Source organism: Falco rusticolus, chromosome 3 (assembly GCF_015220075.1).
Source record: "Falco rusticolus isolate bFalRus1 chromosome 3, bFalRus1.pri, whole genome shotgun sequence".
NCBI classification, from domain to species: Eukaryota; Metazoa; Chordata; class Aves; order Falconiformes; family Falconidae; genus Falco; species Falco rusticolus.
In genome coordinates, this window is record NC_051189.1 from 56,437,014 (window position 1) to 56,461,740 (window position 24,727).

The following is a 24,727-nucleotide window of genomic DNA, read 5'->3' on the forward strand; positions in this document are numbered from 1 at the left end:
ACTATTCTGCTTTTTTTCTAGCTGTAGCACCAGTTGTGCCTGACTTAAGTAGTGACATTGACACGAGTAATTTTGATGACCTTGAAGAAGACAAAGGAGAGGAAGAAACTTTTCCTATACCAAAAGCTTTTGTGGGCAACCAGCTTCCCTTTGTAGGATTTACATACTACAGCAACCGTCGGTATGTATGCAGAAAGCAAGCTAATGATGTGTTCTTTTGTCAACGTTATTTCTGACTCTTACCAACCAGCATTTAGATACAAGCCTATTCAGATTCCTACTAATGATTCAGATTCCTAATAAATTACACTCTTTTGACACTTCAGTATCGATAACCAGCACTGCTAGTCATCAGTGTCTTAAAATATCACACTGACTTTGTGAATGTCTTATTCTGTGTTAAGAATATTATACAGTGGTGCTGCAGAATCTAAGCCAGAAAAATCCACTGTTGCTGCTACTAGGCAGAGCTGCCTGCAGACCACTGAGTTATGTATGTAGAGTCATGAATCAGGGATATGAATGTCACTTTGTTTCACCGCAAATTACTGTTCCTGAGCTGTATATGAAGATTCCATACTTTACATCAGTGTTTTAGCATGTGATAAATCAAACTTTGGCTTACTAGAAATAAATTATTTTCTACTTGCTTGTTATCTGTGTCATAGTTCTTTTTTTTTTTCTCCTAAAGCACTCATCCACTGCAGCGTGAGATTGTGATGCCTTATGCTTTTTACTGTTGCTTGGAAGACTTCAGATTACATCAGTTAAAATTATATTAATTCATACTTCCAGCAGTCATTATTGTTGTAGACACTATGGTTAGTTATATCTAAATTAAAAAAAAAATCTCAGTAACTTCTCTTTGAAAGCTGCTTTTAATTGTGGTGGGTGTCAGTCAAGCTTAAAATGGGCTAAAACTTATAGTAGATCATGTCGGATAGAGACTATTAGTTTTAATAGCATTTCTGGGTAGGAAAGCTTGAAAGGAAATAAATCTGGTTTTTGTCCTTGCATAGAGGAGGAACCACTTTTCCAAGCCTGTGGTGAAATTCTTTCCATCTCTGCAAAGAGTTGGATTTGTTGTTGCTTTCTACATAGTAAGGCACAGAAGGACTTGCAAGCTTTGCACAGTTTGTGTGAGTTCAGCAGTTCAGAGATTTCACCTACTGTTCTGATTTTTAGTCTATAATTTTAAAAAGTCTTAATTTATGCCTTGAAGGAAGATTTTGGAATATATTATCAAGAAGGTGAAGTAGCATACAGAAGCTTGTTAATAACAAAATTTCTTCACTCCCCCTCTTTCTTTTTGAGGAGCAGTATCAGGACTTCAGAGACCTAAGTGGCTGTGTTTTGCTGTCATTGAAGAACTCTGCTACTAAATACTATCATAATTTTGTAGGCTTACTAGAACTAAAGTGCTGTCCTAGAATTTAATTTTGTCCCATAATACTCCACTGGTGTGATAGTCTTGAAAAGTCTGAGATGACCATTCATATTTGCTAAACTTGTAATCCTAATTTTTATTCCCTTTTTGTACTGAAAATAGTTCAAACATTTAAAAAAATTGCATATTTAGAAAAAAGTTGCACATTTATCTTTCCCCCCCTCACTCATTTTCATCTTATTCCTGTATGCTGGAGAGTTTAAAGAAACAGAAATCTAGGAAAATGATGTGGCTTCTGTCATTAAAGGAAGTAGTACTATCTTCTAATATAAAATACTTTCTACAGCTGTAATCTCATTGATTATAAACTAGGAAATACAGTTATTTATTACTGAACTTCACCTATAACACAGATTTTGGAATACTAGCTGAGAACGCTTTGTAGCCCTTTCTGGCTTGTGTGTTCTCTTCTGGATTCTGATGGAGCTGGTGCTGTGCCTGTTTTAAGTATCACATTCTCATTGCTCAGCAGCCCTAATGTGGAAAGTACGGTGGCTTTTTGCAGTCAAGACAGCAAGTCCCTTTCTGTAGGAAACTGTTCGATTTCCTCTTCATCATTTGATTGTCTGAAAGCAGTCTTGGTGTTTAATTTGACTGTGGTTTGGAGATGTCTTTTGATTTTACCCTCCTTGATCTTTTGGAGAGGTTTTTGTATATGTGAAAATATGCATGTGAAACAAAAAAGATGTGTCTATCTTCCTCAGTTCATGTGTTGGAGTGTTTTTCCTCACATAGTCTGATGCAGTTAGAGACACTTTATGTCTCTCTGGATCAGTTAATCGGGCCAAGAATATCACATCAAATACCAAAGGAATTTGAAGATAATCATTTGTATTTATTTGCCTGACTTTTCAGAATCATGACAAACAGAAATTTGTGGTATTTTTAGAAAACACTTACATAAAATAAGAACACTGGCTTCAGGGAAAACTTTTTGTGTGTGGAACTCTTAGTAACTTTGTTAGAAGTTACACAATCTGTGCAGAGTTCGCTTCATTGCTGCTACTTGCTGCATAAGTGCCTGAGTAAATATTTGTGGGATGGAAGCCAATGAGAGTGTTGTAACTGTGGAAAGCAAAAATTTTTTTAATGGTTATTAAAAAAGTGGTTGCATTAGTATTTGGCAGAAATCCTTTTTTTCTGGAGGTCTTCTACTGCAGCTTTCTACTTTACCCTTTACAATAAACGATGTGAAGTTTTCAATTAAATGTGCTTAAATTTTAAAGTATAATGAATACAGAAATGAAACAATCTGATTATGTTACTTTTTGGTTATCCGCATTTTGGAGAAAAAAATCTGAATTTTATGTTTCAGGGTGATTGTATTCTGTTGTTTGTTCTTTTTTTTTTTTTAACCTTGCTTTTAAACAACTCCTAAAACTTTTTAAAATGTTGTTACAGGTATTTATCTGTCTCTGCAGAAAATTCCAATGATAACAGAACAAGCTCCAGTGTGGACAAAAGTGTGGTATGTCTCACTTTTTTGGATCTTAGTAAAAAATCTGTTGCATATATGGGAATAAACTGTTTGAGTTCTAAATATTTCAAATTATTTTAGTGCTTGGAATATGGGAAATTAATGCATAAATTTTAACTGTTTGGTATGGCCTGCCTATTAAAGTTACTGGAAAAACAGAATTCCAGTTCTTCGTATAAGATTGGTTTTCCTGAATTGGGATAAAACAGCTGAAACTGCATACTCTTTTTGTGGAAACGGATTTCCAGTTCTTATCTTTAGAAATATCGAAGTGTTTGTGCAGTATTTTTAGAGTGCCTTATTGATCCCAGGTGTACGCTGGCTTTGTGGCAACCATGGAGTCTGGACATGAGTGTGATGGAAAGCTTGGGCTTTCCAGCAACCGGCCAGTTTTACCCTGGTGCTGGACTTCCTGTGAGCTAAGTAGCATGTGGCAAGGAATGTACCGAGCCTGGGTATTCTGTGTCTTCCCAAGGGTGCCCCACAAGCTATTGGGAACTGGGGCACTGAGGATCTGCATTTATAGAGGAGTTCACCTAGCAAGAAATGTTCAGGAATACTTTCAGTTACTGCTTCCTAAGCTGCTTTGAAGGGAATTACTGAATGGACTTGGCATAATTAGTGGGATACAGGCACCCTGCATGTAGTTAAAGAACCCTCAAGAGTCCTGTCTGTATTGTCAGGTGTATATGAATGTCTTGTGATTTTAACAGTTTTGGGAGGTGAAGCTCTGGAAGGATATGAGTGTGATATAGGGAGGTTTAAATGGGGGTTTGCATTTACTTTACTGCAAGGTATTTTTACCCCACAGTTCTTTCTCAGCTGTTTTTTTTTCATTACATGCTGCAATGAAAACGGTAAAGTTGACACATAGTTAGCAAATTAATTTGTTCTGGACATATAATACAACATTACCTGGTCTGTTCTGCATTTTGGCATGCTACTGAGTGTCTTCAGGGAGGGACTGAGTGCCAGAAATTTCCAAGAAACTAATTTTGATTTGCAAGTGTGTAAAACTTCACAGAATTAGGCCATGAAGTTGGACAGAAATGGAATTCAATGTCCTTTAACTGAATTTAAAACCTTTTTGAAGATCTGATTATTTACTCTGGTTTCATGCAACCATAACCATCTGTAAGTAGTTCAGATATTAAGAAAGAGGAGATTAACAGATTCTTTTGCACTGGATCTTTGATTTCCTTCATTGTTCAGGGTGCCTAACCAGACACACTATGCTGTGGTGATTGAAAAAAAACAAAAACGAAACAGTGGCAGTTCCAGAGGGATTTTTCTTGGCTTCTCTGCTGTAGGCAAGCTTTGCCATAGTCCTTTCCTCCCCTACCTCCTACTGGAAATGAAAACAGAGAGCGAACTAAAGTATAAAGGAATGCTTTTATATTGAGTCAATTGTAACTCAGGATTTTCTTAAGGTATTATTTAGTCTGTTTACATCAGATTGTGCAAAACTTCTCTGGAAGCCTGTTGTCTCGTAGTAAGATAATTAGACTGCTCAGCTAGCTTAATTAGAGTTCTTAGGGTACAGCACTATAAAACCATCCAGAGACAGAAAGAAGCAAAAGGTGGCAACAGAGATCCAAACTAGCAGGAGTCGGTACAGAAATGCCTCAGTTGCCAGATGTCTTTTTGGACCTGTTCTTCATCCATCCCGTTTAGTTCCTCTATGCAGCCTGTCTGGAAGGGCTATAAAATGAGTAACCAAGAAATGGAGGAGCAACTATGTTGAAAGTTCTTTATTTTTTATTTTTGTGCATTAGCTATGGTCCCTTTTTATTAAAGTGAGAGCTAGCCGTTAAATAGTCTTGCTTCTTGCTTTTTTTCTCAGTGCTTCCTCCCAAGGAGATGAATGTGTTGTGTGCAGGTCCTCCTTCCTTTTTCCTCAAAGTTTAGATTTAGAGGCAGTCTCTGTGGTCTTCGATTGCAACCATTTTCCCATCCATGTAATTGATTTTCCAGAGCTGTTCTGTAAGTGCTGAGAAGTCTATTTTTTTCCAGTATTTCCTTGCTTTCTCAAGGCTTTGTGATAGGTAGTGGTAAATATGTAGAATAGAATGGCGAATGTATAGAATATGTAGTTTCTGGTTTCTGGTCACTGTATCTCATTCTCTGAAAACTTCAGAGCACCTTAAGGATGTGGAAGAAAGAAAAACGAGGAAATGAGAAAGGATTCCAGTTCTTGAGAGCACCCGAGTGCTCCATACTTTTATTTCCTACTACAATGGGAAGGAGAACAGATTGAAAGTAGGAAGTAAGAAAAATGCCTGCCTGGAAGTAGGCAGAAATTATCTCACCTAGAACTTTATAATTTAATATGGATAAAGCATGCTGTCATAGGTCTCCAAACTGAAATCTTAGTTTATGACTGTACAGTGGACAGTCCTTGTTGAGAACACTTATTGTTGCTATCAAGAAAGAATGGAGACAAGCACAATTTGTCTCCTTTTCATGATCTTAGTGTGCAGTTCTACTTTCTCTAAGCATATTTTGTTGGAAAAGGAAAAAAGGAAGAGACAGATTTAGCAGGAACTGTTTTGTTGCTGTTTTTCTGGGATGATTGTGCAGAACAAGTCAGGCAGTTGTCAGAGTTTTTGAAGTTAAAACAAGGAACAGGAAAACAAAGGGTCAGAACCACTTCAATAAGTTGCTTTGAAGAGAGCTTAGATTAGGACTGTTGATCTTCTCTATGCAGTTTCAAGAGTGTTGAGGGAAATGTGGGAAAGCTAAATAAGGCTGAAATCTTGACAAGATCAGTGAAAAGTTTTAAGACTGAATCAGCATGATCTTGACTTAATGAACTTCCTCAAAGTTGACACTATCTTGTTGTTAATTGAGGTTTTTGCTGATATTGGAGTGGGGTTATTGTGCCGAGAGATCTAGTAGAAAGTAGATACTTTGAGACTACATGAAAAGAATTTATTTCTGATTTTATCCTGCTGGCAAACAGTACATGCTATACAGTAATGTTCTGTATTAACATTGGAAGTTTGTTCCTGTTTGCAAACCTCAGTACAGTGCTAGCTATAAAAATGATCTCTGGCTAAATAGATAGTAAGAGCATTTTCTCCCCATTGCTAATAACTGACAAGCCTTGTTCTGCTTCCTGAACTTATTGAGAGCCTGAAGATGTGTTGCAAAATACATGTGGTGGTTCAGGTTAGAAAAAGAGACTAATTAAAATGCTTTCTTACATCTTTGCAGTAATTATCTTTAGTCCAATTCTGAAGGGACTTAAAAGAAAGAGGATTTGACTTAGCTTAACCCTGTGAATTTTGACAGAACTATTCATAAACCTAAAATTTTCTACTCTGCAGATGATGAAAATGTGTAATATCAAAGTTGTTTCTTGTAACTTTTTTAGAATCTTTTTAGGGGGTGTCACGTTTTAATAAGGTAAAGATCTAGCGTTTAGATAGAAGCAAGTAAGCAAGCTGTGATACAACGTAAGCAGCACTGAATATTCTGAATTACTTTTTTAAAGTTTTTAAATTCAATGCATGTTCTTTCATGTACAAATATATATTTAAAGCTGGAAAATATGCAGAAGATGATCTATGAGTTGGAAGAACAACTACATAATGAAATGCAGTTGAAAGATGAAATGGAGCAAAAGTGCAGGTAAGACTTTGAACTTTAATTGTTTACATAGTTTAAATACATCTAACACTTCAGTTTTGTATTACTTTTTTAGTGATTACCAAAATAACGCTAAGAATGGTACTGTAGTTCTCCAAGGGATTTCCAGGCACTGGTTTAAGTCATTCTAAAACAATATTTAAATGCTTTTTTTGAATGTAGTATGAAGAAAATGTTTTGTTTCATTGGCACCCATGTAAAACATAGTCTTTCTGAATACATGAATGTTTGATTTTACCCAGTATCTCTGAATTCAGATGTTTTATTGAACTGAAGTACACAATGATCATGCTGATTTTTTAAAAAACATAAAATACTGTAGATATGGCATATATCGCATTATTAAAAATAACTGTCTGGTTTCTAAATACATGGTACTTGTTGGAAAAAACACATTCCTTTTTTCTCTGGTGACTGATAGATAAGAACAACTATTTGCTTTCTAAAATCTTGATTCTACCGTACTGAAGAAATAGCTACATTACATGAGAAATTGCGTATTTCTTGCAGCTACACTTAGGAACAAACAGTTGGGATTCTTCTTTTCTGATAATCAGCAATTTTTACTCATATTAATGCAAAATAAATTCTCCTTCAGTTAGCTGCTCCTTTTGAAGTCTTTTCCTCAAGGCCTCAATAAAACCAAGAGGCAACACTAGGTGTAGGATATAGGAAGAATTCAGGCTTGTGAATTAGGACTGTAGTGTATAGCTGTATAAGCTGCTTACGTGGGAAATGGTAGCCAAAATGGTCTGGTGGGAGTGTAGGCTGTCACACTGTTGTTTACTTAAACACAACTTCACTGCCCACTCGTTCTGATTGCTTCGCAGGAGGTGTGTTGCTTGAATGATACTCAGTAACTTGTCTTCCTGCAGTACTACTGAAGCTATCAAGAGTACAACCGTGTATTTTCTGTTATATCATACCATTTACTGCAGAGTTAATAGATAAGATATATTGCTGTAACTGCTCCTTTATTGTACCTGCCAAGTAACGTTATCTGCGTCCTTTTTTGTTATCTCTTTGAAGAGGGATAGCTAGCTACAAAAATGCAGTGGATGTGTCAGTGTTATTGCCAGTTAACTGAGGCTGTACTACGCACCTAACCTTACTCTCTGTATAGTACTATGGCCTAATATGTTGTTTCAACAGAGACTTCAAAATAATTCAAATATCTTTATCCATAGTAGGGAGCTGCCTACTGTTGAATTAATGAACCAATTTAGATACTTAGAAGGTTCACAACTGGAGGAAGTTTTAGCAGTTCACCAGGGTATTCTAATTTTAAGAATAACCTGTTCTGTACATAAGCTGTTTTTACATTTGCATATTAAGGGATGAAATGTGGCACCTAAACTCTTGCATATATATCCAGCAGCAAAGTTGATAATATATTTTACAAATTACTTCTAATGATTGATTGTTTTCTTCAATTTCAAATGTTTATTACAAAATAGCGTTAGCCAAAATATAAATGTTCACTTCAGTAATGGTCCCAAATCACCAGAAAAATAGTGTATATAACATATATTGCTTAAATTATTTTGTTTTATTTTTAGATCTTCAAACATAAAGCTAGACAAAATAATGAAAGAACTGGATGAAGAGGTAATTTTTTCCTCAATGAAGCCTTCTTAGCTGGGTAAAGCATGTAGATAGTACTTTAATGATGTAAGATATTTCTTCTGTGACTAAAAGAATTCTTCTGAGATGAAATTTGAGACCAAACCATCACATTTCAATATATAGCATTGGGAGATACATTTTTATCCATATACATTTTCAAAAACTTTTCTTTCTGCAAGTCACGCTGAATTCTATTTCCTCTGCTAAATGTTTTGCTTAGTCTTGCTCACTGCAATTTCTCTGCAGTTTATCAGAATCAGTTACTCAAAATTAATATGCAGATCATTTTCTATTGAGTTCTTATGTTGCCTCAATAATTTTAATAATTGCTTACATATAATCATGTTAACAATAACTTTTCTAGTGATTTTGTAGATTTGTCATGTAGAAGTTTAAAAAAAAAAAGCCATCTTTTTTGAAAACCTTTTCAAGGAAGCCAGAAACCCATTCATTGGAAATGATGCATCAGTTTCCTTGATTAATTAGTTGCAGAGATACTAGTTTAGGGATCATTCCTTAAAATGTAAACAGAAAATACCAATGCTTTTAATTTTAGGGAAATCAGAGAAAGAACTTGGAATCAACAGTGTCTCAGATTGAGAAGGAAAAGATGGTATTGCAACATAAGATAAATGACTACCAAAGAAAAATTGAACAAGAGAACGAAAAAAGGCGGAACATGGAAAATGAAGGTATGTCATATTGTCCAAGCATTTGACACTGATGAGGTGTATGATAAGTTTCGGGGAATAATTTACTACCTTAGCATCTTACAGCGCTGTGCAACTTTAAAGGGATCTTTTCAAATAATGGACAAAAATGTTGAGTTTATTTGAACGTGGTATCTTTGTCATATTTTCAAATTCTAGTCTCTACAGTGTGCATGCTAGTTCTGCAAGCACAGAATGTGACCTAAAAATGTGTATAAAAAGCAAAAAGTCAACAAAAGACCTATTATATGCTAAGAATTTATTTCAGTGTGTTTGTGTAAAAAGAAGCAACAAAAACCCAAAAACACCTAAGGATTTTTTTTAATCTGTTGTATTAATGGTGTCATTTCTCTTCAGTGTCCACGCTAAAAGATCAAATGGATGACTTGAAAAAAATCAGCCAGCATTCACAAATTACAAATGAGAAGATAATACAGTTACAAAAACAAGTATGTTGCTTCTGTTCATTGTTTTCATATTTCTTAGATTTGAGAAGCCGTATGTAGCATTCAGATTTAGTACAACTGGCCCTAATAATTTTTAAATTTGAGAATCTTGTCTGTTTTCTTTTAACAGCTAGAAGAAGCAAATGATTTGCTGAGGACAGAATCGGATACAGCAGCAAGACTGAGAAAGGGTAACACAGAAATGAGCAAGTCATTAAGTCAGGTAGAATCACTGAATAGAGAACTACAGGAAAGGTGCAGAGTTCTAGAAAGCACAAAACTGCAGGTGGAGAAAGATTATTACCAACTGCAAGCAGCTTTGGAATCAGAACGAAGGGACAGAAGTCATGGATCTGAAATGATTGGAGAACTACAGGGTAATTCTTCTGTATTTATACTTTACCAAAAAAGTTGTGATAACCCTATTTTGTTAAACAAAGTACAGTTACACAAAGGGAGGAAAGCCAACCTGCAAACTGAGTGTGACTTAATAGAACCATTTCTGATGTTTAGATCTTGCTTCCTGATCATGTCTGAACAGCTCTTGGGAGGGACAGTATCAAAATCGATGAGTGGGAAATACTGATTGTAAGGCTCTGGGGCTGCCCTGACTAAAAATCTGAGTCCAGTGGTGCAAAAACATGAAAAGATGATACAGTGCTAGAGAAGACACAACAGGGTCTTACTGCCTTGGTGCAGTAGCCAAATTGACATACCCTACACTTTCTCTTTCATTTGTGGAGAATGCTATTTTGTTGTTACATTGTATTTGTTTTCTTTTTTGATGGTTCTACATTATAAGCAAGATGAAGAACATTGTAAAGGATGCAGATGTGGAATCCCTTTTTTCAGGATGCCTGAAACTTTTTACCACTTGTACTTCTGATCCTTCGTACTAGAAGCTGTTCAGATACATTAGTGCAGGGCTCCTCAAACTTTTTAAACAGGGGCCGGCATGCGGATGAAGTGTCAGGCAGTCATCTGCGGCTGCTTGGTTTCCCCCCCCCCAACCCCTGGCGGGGGGGGGGGGGGGGGGGGGCGGCGGCGAGGGGTTGTGTAAATACCGGCGGCCGGATTGAGGACCTTGGGGGGCCGTATCCAGCCCGTGGGCCGTAGTTTGAGGATGCCTGCATTAGTTCATGACTGTGCCTGTGCTAATGGATCCTGCCTTTTCACTTGTCTTTTTAAACCATCTGTCTGCACTATGGAAGATCACTTTCCATGAGGCACAATCTTTTGTTGAGGACTGTTGGGTGGTTTTGGGTTGGTTTGTTTAAGGTAAACATTGCTAGTGCAAAGAATGAACTATCCAGAATCAAGTTGACTGTTTACAGTGCTTCAAATACAGTAAACTGGTTTCAGTTCAATGATTGTAAAGTTCCTCTGAAATGACTGAATGTAGTTTGATCCAGTCTGTTGTTAATTGCAAGCAGGAGATAAAAATGGTTATAGAAGACTATTCTGTGCACTTCAAAATGTGCTTTTGGCCACATCCAAGTCAGCAGACTGCAGAATGATCTTTTTCTGAAGGGTGTAGGGTTAAGGTGCTTTGCTGGTATATACCCAAATAGCTTTATGTGATTCAAATACTCATACAGCAGTTTCTAAAAGCACATTTAAAATGAATGAGGAAAGAATAAGATTTAGGAAGACTTTATCTTCTTCCATCTCATAATTTCTTATATATTGCCAGGATGTCTCTTTGTATTTCAGAATTAAGTGAAGCAGACTGTACTGTAGACAGATGTATTTGAATCGATAGGTCTATTTTTGTATACTCTATTTAAGGTATTACTTGTAATACAGAGTAATCAAAAATATATTTTTGTGTATTTATTTTAAAGGAGGTAATGCAAATTCTTCAGTCTAGAAATATGTGCTACTGCTTTGGCTTATATATTTATACTACTACTTCGGCATGCAGATACATAGACACACAACATATTACTACTACTACTAAGGCTTTGTGTGTTATGGCCTTTCAATACCAAAAGAAGGCTTATGAGAAAGACAGAGACTTTTTACCAGGGCCTGTTGTGACAGGACAGGGGGCAATGGTTTTAAACTGAAAAGAGTGTAATTTATGTTAGATAAACAGAAGAAATTTTAAACAATGAGGGTGATGAGACCCTGGGACAGGTTGCCCAGAGAAGCTGTGATTGCCCCATCCCTGGTAGTGTTCGAAGTCAGGTTGGATGGGGCTTTGAGCAACCTGGTTTAGCGAAAGATGTCCCTGCCCATGGCAGGGGGGATTGAACTAGATGGTCTTTAAAGGTCCCTTCCAAACCAAAATATTCTGTGATTCTGCTCAGTATTTAGTATAAACTTCTGATGCCACACTGCATCTTGTGGTAGATGCTGTGGGGGATGGGGAATAGTTCCTCTATCCAACACAGAGAACTTGAGTCAGTTAGGTGAATATATATTGTATTAGTACCTGTAGATCCATTTGAGCCTAACTTCCTGTGTAATGTGCCTTAACCTACATATTAGTGGAGTTAACATCAGAAAAGGTGCTTGTTGCATAACACAGCAGAACTTGAATTAATGGAATAAATTTCGCATATTAGATATTGGAAGTGATGGAAGGCAGGTACCAAGTTTTGCATGTGATTGTTTTTTTGGTCAATTGTTACTAATGGCATGCATAAAGCGTGGCTAAAAAGATTGGTTTCCTTTTTGATATACAGCCTTTGCATGTCTGGACAATTTGAAGGTAAAAATATTTTAGGGGCCCAGAAGTCAATAAAGGTGGAAAAGCATATTGATCTAAGTCAAGTAACTAATACTGAATGATGTTTAATTTCTTATGGCAGTTCGGATTACAACTTTACAAGAAGAAGTAAAAAACATTAAAAACAATCTTGAAAGAGTGGAAGCAGAAAGGAAACAAGCACAGGATATGCTTAATCGTTCAGAAAAGGTACAGTAAAATGATGTTGAGGCTAAAGGTCTTTGTCAGCTTTTGACTATTTTCAAGTAGTATTTATTGATGTTGCTAAGTCCTGTGTTCTTGCTGTGAATCAATCTTGTGTTGAAATGATTGAATAATGCTAATTTACAATCTCATCAGGATGGTAAGTCTCGCAGGTCCTCAGGTAGTTCTTACTTGTAGCTTTGGGCGTAAAAATTGTGTTTGTCATTCACTATCACTGATTCAACACTTCTGCCAATAGCAAGTAATTTTTCTCTGGCTGTCTAGCTATCACTGCAGAGACTTGCCTCCTGAAAATCTATGAATTGAATATTTTAAAAACTTGAAATTTAATTTTCTGCTTTTACTGGATTTTGACCGGATCAGTGCTAGACCTTCTAATCAACTTTGGCGCTGAACTGTTTCAGTTTCCTTTCCCCCTTCCTTCCTTCCTTCCTTCCTTCCTTCCTTCCTTCCTTCCTTCTTAAAGAATGGTAGCAGCATGTTCCCCAGCATCTCTGATTCCCACCCCAAGATGGAGAAACAAGAAGAGTAAAAGGAAATCCTGCACCCTTTTTCCAGATAGAGCTAACTTTGTAGCCTGTGTTTTGAGGTCAGCTAAAGACTTTCTGTGCTGTGTGGTCTATCCAAATAAAACAGAGATACATGACTACTTATGAGGGAAAGTGCAAGGAGTTACTGTTGTCATTTGGTGTTACGTGAAGCAGTGATGCAAAGGCAAGTCCTTGTCTCTGGAAGTTTCTCTGTATTGCTTGTTTCATGTGTTACTGTTAATGGCTGGCAATCTCAACAGTGAAATAACAGAATGCATCCCAGAATTCTAATTCCTCTGTGTGCTAGTGTTATTGGTAGATTAGTTGTATGTTTCCAATTTACATGACTACTGATAATTCAAACTGAGAAGTTTCCATTACCTTACAGATTTATAGACTACTGAAAAATTTAATGAAGTTTTCTCCAGAGCACTGAGTACAGTTTTTATCTGTTACCATTCTTTATTAAACATGAAAAATAACATTGATAATTTCTTCATAACAAAAGGTTAATGCTTAAGAAAGAGAAGAAGGGAAATGTTTCCCTCTGATATTATAGAAATCGGTAACTTTTTTTCTTATCTTTAGGAAAAGAATAATTTAGAGATAGATTTGAACTACAAACTCAAGTCATTACAAGACCGGTTAGAACAGGAACTAAATGAACACAAAGTGACTAAAGCTCGATTAACTGACAAACATCAGTCAATAGAGGAGGCAAGATCAGTTGCAATGTGTGGTAAGTGTTTCTTGCAAGTTTCAGGTGAATATATAATAAAAGATGTTTTGATTATATTATCTTAAAACACATTATCTTATAATGTGGTACTCTTATAGAAGTGTTTAATGCCTTCTATAAAGAAAATGCATATCAAAATCTCAAAACGTGAAAACTACACATTTTCAATTCTTTTCTCTAGCGTGGTACTTCTACCATAAAAATTGCATTGTTTCTTATATGTTTTGAACATTTTACTGCATTTGCAATTTAAAGCATTCCTTGGCTTCTAAAATGCTATTGAATCTTGAAATTCTGGTTAATGCTGAATGAAATTGAAAGAGTGCATTATTAAGACAGATGTCTTGGAGCATTCATTCCTATGTAACTGTGTTAAAAATATTGGTGTTTTATTAGGCACAGTGGTAATGTGATGAAGTTTCTTTTATAGATACATATCCATGAATCAAAGCTGTGTCTTGGTATCTTAATTAAATATATAAGATTTTCTTTCTGAGGGTCATTGGTACCTGAATGTGTAGTTTGTAACTTTTCAGAAAGCTGATACAAATGATAGCGCTTTTCTTTCACTTTACGATCCATTCATGCAAATGAAACTTTGCCTTTATTGATTAATTCAAGAATCTGCATTTTTTAATTCTTTCACTATTAGTCTTTCAGTAGTCATAATAATATTCCAGTGTTTTGAATGCAAATTCGAATTACATTTCTTTTTTAGTGTTTTTAGTAATAATGCCAGGAAGTTTATAGGTAGTAGTCAGTCCATCTAACAGAAAAAGAGCTTAAATAGCTGAACCAAAGGGTCTGAAGAATACTGGGATGTTTAGGACTGTGTTTACAAAAAGCATTCTTGTAGATACTACATACTCATTTTTGTTGTTTTACTTTCCTTAATCTTATATTAGAGATGGAAAAAAAAATAAGGGAAGAAAGGGCAGCAAGAGAAAGGGCAGAAAATCGGATAGTTCAAGCTGAAAAACAGTGTTCCATGCTGGACTTTGACCTGAAGCAATCTCAGCAGAAACTGGAACACCTTCTTGAGCAAAAGGAGAGACTGGAAGATGAAGTAAGTAAAATGTTCATCACTAACAATTTTCTATATAAATAAGAAATAATATGTGCACCAAGAAATAGAAAATTAAATTAACTTATACTGATGTCATTGTATAATACCCCTCTCAGTAGAACTGAAGATAGTTGGCCTAAATAGTTTTAGATATTTTTCATTTGTTTCTCAGCTCTTGGATGCCTTAGATATTTGAGCCCTCAATGTAATGTAATCAATTTTTTCATGTTTCCTTTTCTTTTTTTAAAGGAAAAACTTGCTTGTGAATTTGACTGTGTAGTCAGATTGGTTTGGATGGTTTGCAGTTCTGAGTTTGCATTCTCCGGAGAAGCATTTGTCCAAGGAAATATGCAATTAGAATATTGAATGTGAAAACTACAAATTACAGTGTCTTGCTTACTTTTTCTTCACAGGACACTGGGTTATGAATGAAGGTTATAACACCTTTCTTAGGGGTCACGACTTCAGTAAATTAGGTTTTATTTATCTGGTAGACTGCATTTTTTTCTAGGGTGACAAGTTTTTAACATCTGAAATGCAGAGAGGTTTGCAGGACCTTTCAGCAGACAATTTGGGTTTCTTCCATTGTTGCCTTTAAGATAAGATAAAACACATTTGGGACTTTGAAATAAGCTAAGTATGGGGAAGCTTTATCATCATGCAGTGTCATGTCAGTACGTTCTGTAAGGGCAGCAGCTTTCTATTGCACTGAAGTGTTTGGAGGTTCAGGAATATTTGTATGTATTGTACAATGTGTAGCATCTATGCAATGGTGTTTCACGTAAAATGTACCATATATGAAACACTTTCAACCATGTGCAATTGGTTATTCAGAAATGCTCCTAAATTGAAATATTTCTCATTTAGGTAAGGAATCTAACGCTTCAGCTAGAACAAGAGACGAATAAGCGAATAATGGCACAGAATGAATTAAAGGCACAAGCTTTTGAAGCAGATAACTTGAAGGGTTCTGAGAAGCAGCTGAAACAGGAAATCAATACGTTGTTGGAAGCAAAGAGGTTACTGGAATTTGAGTTGGCTCAACTTGCTAAGTAAGTAAAAATCTGAAGTAAAATGGAAAAAGTTGCTTTATTATACATGTACTGTTTTGCCTGTTCCTGTTACTAAAAAAAGTTCTCTGGAACATAGGCATTTTTTTGCTAAACCAAAAGAGTATTTTTAGCTGCATGTTATGATTTCTGTATGTAGCCTTCAGTGTTGGAATATTTTTGTTATGAGCTATGATGCAGAACAATTCTTAGCTCATCATTCTATGTCAAGACATATATATATATGCCACTTATATTTGGGTGACTTCTTTATGGATTGACTGTGATACTACTTATTAAATCATATGGGTCTTTTAGTTTTACTGTATAGGAGTCAGTAGCTTTTTTTTCCCCTTTAACTACCTGATCCTTTTTCTTAACATTTCTTAAGCTGATTGAAGACATTTTTCAATAATTAGGCTTATATCATATCTTCTTTCAGCTGACTTAACATTTTTCCATTTAAAGTACTCTTTGTCTTCTAAGTTATGTACTGAAATGGTCATTGGGGTAGAATAAGGAATGTACTTAAATCGGAAGTTTAGGATACAACAAACTGTTGGTCATTGTGAAATAATATGTGTGCAAATGTAAGATCTTCATAGGGTACTTTTCTGCTTAGAAGTAGTCTGCCTGTCATTTGTTAGTAGCTGACTTTTATATGCTTTCCTTTTTTATTTCTTCAAAGACAGTACAGAGGAAATGAAGGTCAAATGCGTGAGCTTCAGGATCAACTTGAAGCTGAGCAGTATTTTTCGGTAAGACTTGCAAAGAATTGAGAGTACTACATTTTGACAAATTGTTTCAATGGAATCATTGAACAGTGAATAGTTTGACATATTAAAGTTTTCTAAATATAAATAACCTGGCATAAATCAGCAATTCACAAAATGCTGCTGGAAATACAATGAACAAAAAATTAGAGAACATTAGATAGTCTATCTGCTAAGTTGCTTTGTCTTTTTTTTCCAATCTTACATGTTTCATTGAGTAGCTTTTACCTGAATTATTCATCAGAGTAGTTCCTGTCTTGAGATTGGAAAACAGCTATTTTTCTGACACAATGGCAAACTTTATAGAGAGTTCAGAATCTCCATACTTACTGGAATGTATTCCATGCTATTGATCTACCATAAGTATATTTAAGATCCATAGCATTCTGTACATATTCCTCATCCTTATAAAAATACACCTTCTCTGCACCTGAGTCCCTGAAGAGCCTTATTTGGTACTCCAGGTAGTCAAAATGTTTATTTCATAGATTTAGTTTGGTCTGTTTTATTTCTGTGAAAGCAAACAGTAGCGTAAGATGCTCTATAATGCCTGAACTTCAAATAACATTTGTGAATAAGAACAGCCTCATTTCACTTTGGGAAGTACTTGTTAAATTTGGTTCTTCCTTGGAGAGGCAATAAAAAATTTTGTTTTACTGAACTGCATATGATTGTAATTTCATTATGTGTTACAGATTTTTGTGCATTTCTCCATGACATGTTGCTAATAAGAAGATCCAGAGTATTGTGTTTCATTCTCAGTTTTCCCTTTTTTCACTAGCATGTAGTTTAAAAGAGACATTTTTAATTCAGTGTGAATATTTATCAAAAGTATTTTACTGTAGGAGATCAGATTTGAACTTTCAGAATTACTGGTGGTGTTAATAACAATACAGTAATTTAGAACAGAAGTCATTCATGTAAATCAGACCTCTGTTGCATCAGTTATTAAGACAAAGTCAGTCTTTGCACAAAAAAACAGTCTAAGAGAAAAGATACATGGATACAAAAAAAATACAACAGGTGGAAACATAGGACACTGTTAGGCTTGTTTGACTGACATTTTGAGACAGTGATGCTACAGGAGGATGCAGTTTTGTCCTGTTGTCTCCAAGAGACCTGCTCAGCTCTGTCCTAGTGCCTGCCTTCCCTTTTGTCAGCAGGTATGTTTGTACAACTATGTAGGAAACCAGACTAGAAGATTGAAAACTAACCTGGTCACATGAGTTCCCTACACAAGGGAAACTGGAAAGGAGCATCGCAGGCAGGCAGGAGGGGGAAAATTCCATTGAAGACAGCACTGGCATGTGTTGGGGTTTGACAGTTTCAAACCAATGAAGAATTTCACTATGGAATTTCAATAATGATTCTTTTTTTTATGCTTTCTTTTACAGACACTTTACAAAACTCAGGTTAAGGAACTGAAAGAGGAAATGAATGAAAAGAATAAAGACACTCAAAGAAAAATGCAGGAATTGCAAAATGAAAAGTATGCCCATTGTGTTTCTCAAATATACGTTAACTTTTTCCATGTAGTATGGTCTCACTCATGAAGATTTTGAATCAGATTTAGAATGTTTAATTCCTTCAGAAAAAGACAGGTCTCAAAAGTGTTCCATAACGCCTTATAAGATGGTAGATACAGAGGATGTTACCTATGATATCCCACAAAGCCAAATATGGTTGTTCATATTTGCTTTGGACTCTGTTTGTAATGTCTGGAAGAAGAATGATGACTTCTGAGAATTTAGGAAGATGCAGAATTTTAAAAAAATAATTCAGATTTGTTGTAATCATCTTGCTTGTATAATAATTTTTTTTATGTTATCCTGATAATTACTTGGTATCTTTCTATAGCCAATAAAATAACTGGAGGAAAAAAATAAGGAAAATAATTTGAATTCTAAGTTTAGTATACTTCAGATTACAGCAAACCAGTTAATCCAACAACCATTAATTGTGATGTATTATTTTCTAAGTTAGCAAATAAGGAAAGAATTTTTTTAAGCTTGTTTTTCCAATTTAGTAATTCATATAATATATATTTATTTAATACATATGTATTCTGAAGGAGACTGTAGCCTTATGCATGAAGCAGAGTTTCTCTGTTCTAAATTCGGGGTGTCTCATTCTTAAGCATTGCAAAATGGTCTAAACAGAGGAGGTTATGTAGTGTTCATGATGCATTTCAGTGGGCTAAGAAAGGGAGAAAGAAAAGATACTGTATTAATAAATGTGATACAGGGAGAAAATACCTGGCTGTGCAAAGTTGTTAGAAGTAGTATCCAACTTAAAAAGAAAAAAAGGCTAGGGGAGGTGGGAGAGACTTCCTTTATTCCTGCTGTGGTTTCTCTTCTTTTCCTCTTTTCTTACTTATTTTATAGTTTCCTTTTATTCTCTTTCCACACTGTTCTCCACAATTTTATGTTCATCATAAACGTTTTTCATCTGGATACAACAATGGGAATTGTGACAAACTCTTGAGTGTACTTCGTTACCTTGTTGCAGTAGAGACTCTTATCTACTACAGATATATCAAATCAGTGGACTCCATAGCAATACTTATTTCATTGCATAAATCTCTTTGTATTTTGCAGTGCAGGAGGGGCATCTGTCATGAGCCCATACTGCAGTAATGTATTGCCACTTCTATCTCAGCATGCTGTGCCCTGTGTTACATGTTGCTGTGTACATCTGGTGGGTGCTAGACTGGCCACCGTGCTTTATGTGGGTTTCTTTGCAGGCAAACATATAGGAGCTCTGCCTGTACTCCAAGCAAGAGCAAGGAAGTTTGGCTTGTATGCTGAGTTGATTAGAAGTGTGTATACATTAACTTCAGTGCAGTATCTCATTAATGCCCCTGCCTCTCAAGCTGTACACAGAATATGCAAGTCTTTCTGCAAAAGGTTGCATAGACATAGAACCGCTGTATGTTTTCAGAAGCTTTATGCAATTTTTCTTACTGTTCAGACAGACTGGAGTACACGTTTTCATGAGCAGTAATCTTGTGTGAAGAGGTTGGTAATACTGATGGGGCTAAGTATCTGTTGATGGACCACACTGTACATGCAATTTAATTTTATTTTTTATTCTTCAAAAGCAGAAGAATTTGACACCTGGTTTCCTAAGGGTTGATGTTTCATGGATGATTGAAATTTTAATTGAATTACAGTAAGCTTGCTGCTGTAGCTTGTGTGAATCATCAAAAGATACAAGTGTATGGAATGTGGTTTAGTAAATCATGTTTTTCTTAAGAAACTAAGATGACAGTTATCTGAGTGGTGTAATTTGGGTTTTTTAGTCTTCCTGAAAATTTGGAATGTTTTGCATAGGGAACAAAATTTTAATGTCCTTTTTACAGAGAAACACTCACTACCCAGCTGGATTTAGCTGAAACCAAAGCTGAGTCAGAACGGTTGGCACGAGCACTCCTTGAAGAACAGTATTTTGAACTGAGTCAGGAAAGCAAAAAAGCAGCATCAAGACACAGGCAAGAAATGACTGATAAAGACAGCATCATAAGAAGGGTAAATTATTCCACTGTAATTAATACATATAAATATATTTTTTATCTTCCAGCTGGAAACATACATTTATGTTTTTACTTTAATTTATTAAGTTGTGTGATCATAAGTGATAACTATTTAAGTATCTTAAGTTTTGGACTCAGTTGGAACCTTAAACATTTAAATCCCATCATGTGAACTCCCAAAGAAATGTAGACGTGATGGATCAGAGGTAAAGCCAGAATGAAAATCAAGTGAATATCTATAATTCAGTTACTAAGCCTTTTGTAACTGCTTCTTGTTATTCCCCAATGTATTTAAATCTTGTAAATTTGTGGAGCTGTGTATTGGAGACTTATTGCAAAATAACTTAGTCCTTTGAAAAAAAAACACTTGAAAGTCTTGAGCTTCTTCTCATTGGTGAACTATTAAAAAACCAAAAACAAGCCCCAAACTGGAATTTTTGAAGATACTTTATAGTGTAGCCCTTCAGTATTGGTGTCAAGTTCACAAATACCTTAACCAAGGAGTTTCAAATAGCAAGCCATATATAGTGTAGTTATTTTATCATTGTTGTTTTTTTCCCATTTAGCATCAGCTATGCAGATTTTCCTAAGAATCCTGGAGGTGTAAATCTTCAGTAATACTGTAGGTGTAACTGAACCTGGATCAGTTGCTCAAAGCTTTCTGTTAGCGCTAACGTGGATGTTACTTCTCTGTGTAAAGATAATGGAAGTAGAGTTTGTTACACCTGTTTATTATAAGCTCGAAATCCCTTGAATACCACCATGTCTTAATTTAGAAGACTGTCTCCCTATGGCATCGAAGGAATACTTTCTTGCCAATAAGTTTGTTGGTTTCACATATTCTCATAATTTTGTCAGGCAGCTCAATACACAATTATTTCCATAGGCTTCAAGCAAAAGCTTTTTTCAGGAATGCAGTTATGTCTGGTTTTTAATGTGTGTGTTAAGAGGTTAGCAAAATGATCCTAACTGTGGCAACTAGCATATTCAAAATGTGATGGTTTTCCTTTGTATGTGGTACTTTTTTTTTTTTTTTTCCCCAAACCTATGTACATATATACCTAGGTATGCTTTGACTTAGACCAAATTTTGGTTTATATTCATACTGATTTATACCTGTTCTTCAGCATATATGACAATAGTTCAGCAGCAGATGCCATGTGTGTACTCTAACCTTGAATGCTGGATTTGTATCGTCTATCAGTTGCTTTTCTGTCTGAATTCAGGGGATCAGGACTCTGAGCGCTACTTCTTTCCAAGTACCACACATTAATTGAAAATTGCCACATTTGATAACTGACAATCTGATTTTGCTTGAGTTTTTAATTATATACTACAGTGTTGTCAGTCCTGCAAAGTTCTTTAAAAAAATATATAATTCTTTCTGGGTTAGGTGTATTTCGAGCTTGGTAAATCAAGACAGCTTAGAAGAAAAGCACCATTTAAAAAAAAAAGTCAGGTTTGAAAGGTAGAGCAGATTTTTTTGTGTATAATCTGAGGAATGTGTTCCAGGTAAATGGATATTACAGTTTTAAGGTTATTTAAAATAATAGTACTATAAATATTTTTAGAATTTATGGCAAGTTCTTTATTCTAAAATGTTTTTGTTTTCATTTAGCTGGAAGAAACTAATAACACATTAACCAAAGATGTTGATTTAATAACAAAGGAAAATTCAGAGATCAGTGAAAAAATTAAGAAACAGGAGGAAGGTATGTCATTTTGGAGTTTTGATTCTTTTCTAAGGAAGCACAATTGAATTTGAAGCACACGTAGCAGAATGGAAATGGGAAAAGACTTTCTGTTTATCTTCCCTATTATTTTGGGCTTGATGAAAAGGAATATAATTTTGTTTAATTAAATCATTCATTTAATCTGGAAAATACATCTTTGCTGTAAATTGCACCCATTTTTAAAAAGGGTAGAAAGGAGGTCCCTAGGAACTACTGACCTGTCAGTCTCACCTCTGTGCCTGGGAAGATCATGGAGCAGATCCTCCTAGAAGCTATGCTAAGGCACATGGAGGACAGGGAGGCGATTTGAGACAGCCAGCGTGGCTTCCCCAAGGGCAAGTCCCACCTGACCAACCTAGTGGCCTTCTGCAATGGAGTGACTACCTCAGTGTATAAGGGAAGAGCTACAGATGTCGTCTGTCTGGACTTCTGTAAGGCCTTTGACATGGTCCCCCGCAACATCCTTCTCTCTAAATTGGAGAGATACAAATTTGATGGGTGGACTGTTCAGTGGAGGAGGAATTAGCTGGATGGTTGCATCCAGGGGTAGTGGTCAATGGCTCCAGCTGGATGTCCAGATGGAGATTGTGACAAGTGGTATTCCTCCAAGGTCCATACTGGGACCAGTACTGTTTAATATCTTCATCAATGGCATAGACGGTGGGATCAAGCGCACCCTCAGCAAGTTCACAGGTGACACCAAGTTGAGTGGTGCAGTTGACATGCCTGAGGGACAGGATGCCATCCAGGGAGACCTGGACAAGCTTAAGAGGTGGGTCCATGTGAACCTTGTGAGGTTCAAGAAGGCCAAGAGCAAGGTCCTCCACATGATTCGGGTCAGTTTCTGGTATTAATACAGGCTGGGAAATGAAGGGATTGAGAGCAGCCCTGTGGAGAAGGACTTGGGGGTACTGATGGATGAAAACCTGGACATGAAGCAGCAAGGTGCGCTTACAGCCCAGAAGGCCAACCCTATCCTGGGCTGCATTGACAGAAGCGTGGCCAGCAGGTCAAGGGAGGTGACTCTCCCCCTCTACTCTGTGCTGGTGAGACCCAACCTGGAGTGCTGTGTCCAGCTCTGGAACAACCCTCAGCTCAAGGAAAAACATGGACCTGTTGGAATGGGTCCAGAGGAGGGGCATGAAGTTGATCAGAGAGATGGAACACCTCCTAGGAAGAAAGTCTGAAAGAGCTGGGGTTGTTCAGCCTGGAGAAGAGAAGGCTTCAGGGAGACCTTATTGCAGCCTTTCATTACTTAAAGGGGACTTATAAGAAAGATGAGGGCAAACATTTTTGCAGGGTCTGTTGTGATGGGACAAGAGGTAATGGTTTTAAGCTAAAAGTGGATAGAGTCAGACTAGGTATTGGGAAGAATTTTTTTTACAGTGATGATGGTGAAATACTAGAACAGGTTCCCCAGAGTGGTGGTATATGCCCCATATCAAGGTCAGGGGCTCTGAGCAACCTGATCGAGTTGAAGCTGTCCCTGCTTTTTGCAGGTAGGTTGAACTAGATGACCTTTAAAGGTGCCTTTCAACCCAAACTATTCTGTAATTCCAAATTGCCATTCTTTCTATTGTATTGCTTCCATTTCCATGCACTGCCTTTATTGCTGAAAACAACTAAAACCCTCAGGCGTAGCAGGTAGGAAAAAAGTGAGTTTCTGCTCACACTCCTTCCTCAGCTCTTAAAATAAACTAGCACTAACTTCCTGCAGGAGTAGTCAGGAATGCCAGCTATGCCCTTGTGTGCATGGAATTTATTAACAAAAATTATTTTGCTCATTTCATATTGCACACAGTGTATTTATTAAAGTTTCTTTTCCCTATCTCCAGTATTTACAGTAAAGCAGTATTATTTCAATTTCTTCAAGATCTCGCTTAGACTCAGAATCTTAAGTTGTGATCATACGCCTATCAGTGGATTGTTCTATTTACATGCATTCTGACTGTATGGGAAGTCACGGTTATTCAGTTTACTCCCATGGTTTTGCATTTGGGAAGCATTAGAAAATTGGAATACATGCTTTAATATCTGTTGGCTATGAGAGTAAAGGCCTTATTACTTATGTTGCCAGTTTTGTTGCCGACGCTACACAGGCGGTAAGGCATACTAAAACATTTTCCCTTAGTTCTGCATTTCTGTAGTAGCAGGGATTGGTGAGCAAGCAGTTTTCAGTATTTTGTAGTTTATGGAGTTTGTTACTTTTAAAGTACTTGAATAACTGTTTGCGGTTTTGGTGGAGAAATCCTTACCAGTGAAATGCATACTTGTAGAGACTTTGGGAGCGAACCAGCAGACTGGAGGTGTGATAGAAAGATTGCTAGAATTGAGTAACTGGGGGTGAGTGTGTGTGTGACAGAGTCATTCCTTGTAAGCCTTTTTCCCCATGTTCTGTTTATGCCTGATTTGAGAATCTGTACTGAATATGTGTCTGGTCATATCAGTCTTATTCTATGTGGGTACTGACTTAGTGCAGAAACACTTGTGGTAGCACACACACAAAAGGAAGTGGGGCAAAAAACTTAGTCATCACCAGAAAACAAAAATATGTATGCTGGCTTTGGTATTTCATCTTGGTGCCTTTGTGATATATCCTCCTGGTAATTTTCTATCATTATAGTAGTGTTAAACTGGTAACCTTTGTCATTGCAAACTGTTTTGAGCATTAAGTGACACAACAGGAAACTGGAGGAAAAAAATGATGCAATTGTAGAAGTGATTAAGCTTAGAAATAGTTACCTTGTCCTATAATACTTCAAAGTTGAATATTATTTTAACAGAATATGAAATTAAAAAAGAGGAGGAAATCAATAATATTAGAATGCATTATGAGAAGAGCATTAACACTGAAAGAACTCTGAAGACACAGGTATGACTTATGCAATTTAATAACAATAATTACGTTGCATTTCAGATACATTTTCAGTTCATTATTTATGTGGCTAACTTAGTGCCTTTAAGATTATGTTTATATTAAACATGATGTATAATATGCCTTGTTGATATT

General features: G+C 36.2%; 1 protein-coding gene across 1 annotated transcript in view; it reads left to right on the top strand.

Annotated features, from left to right (window-relative positions):
• Positions 1-24,727, top strand: part of ROCK1 (Rho associated coiled-coil containing protein kinase 1) — a 91,880-nt gene that overhangs the window by 44,301 nt on the left and 22,852 nt on the right. Inside the window, exons 10-25 of the mRNA XM_037378639.1 lie at positions 22-181; positions 2,849-2,915; positions 6,469-6,557; positions 8,135-8,183; positions 8,758-8,893; positions 9,269-9,360; positions 9,488-9,734; positions 12,174-12,280; positions 13,414-13,564; positions 14,470-14,630; positions 15,498-15,682; positions 16,368-16,437; positions 17,847-17,941; positions 19,814-19,979; positions 21,603-21,696; positions 24,501-24,589. Of these exons, the coding sequence (XP_037234536.1) occupies positions 22-181; positions 2,849-2,915; positions 6,469-6,557; positions 8,135-8,183; positions 8,758-8,893; positions 9,269-9,360; positions 9,488-9,734; positions 12,174-12,280; positions 13,414-13,564; positions 14,470-14,630; positions 15,498-15,682; positions 16,368-16,437; positions 17,847-17,941; positions 19,814-19,979; positions 21,603-21,696; positions 24,501-24,589 (1,958 nt within the window). The remainder of the gene's footprint in view (positions 1-21; positions 182-2,848; positions 2,916-6,468; positions 6,558-8,134; positions 8,184-8,757; positions 8,894-9,268; positions 9,361-9,487; positions 9,735-12,173; positions 12,281-13,413; positions 13,565-14,469; positions 14,631-15,497; positions 15,683-16,367; positions 16,438-17,846; positions 17,942-19,813; positions 19,980-21,602; positions 21,697-24,500; positions 24,590-24,727) is intronic.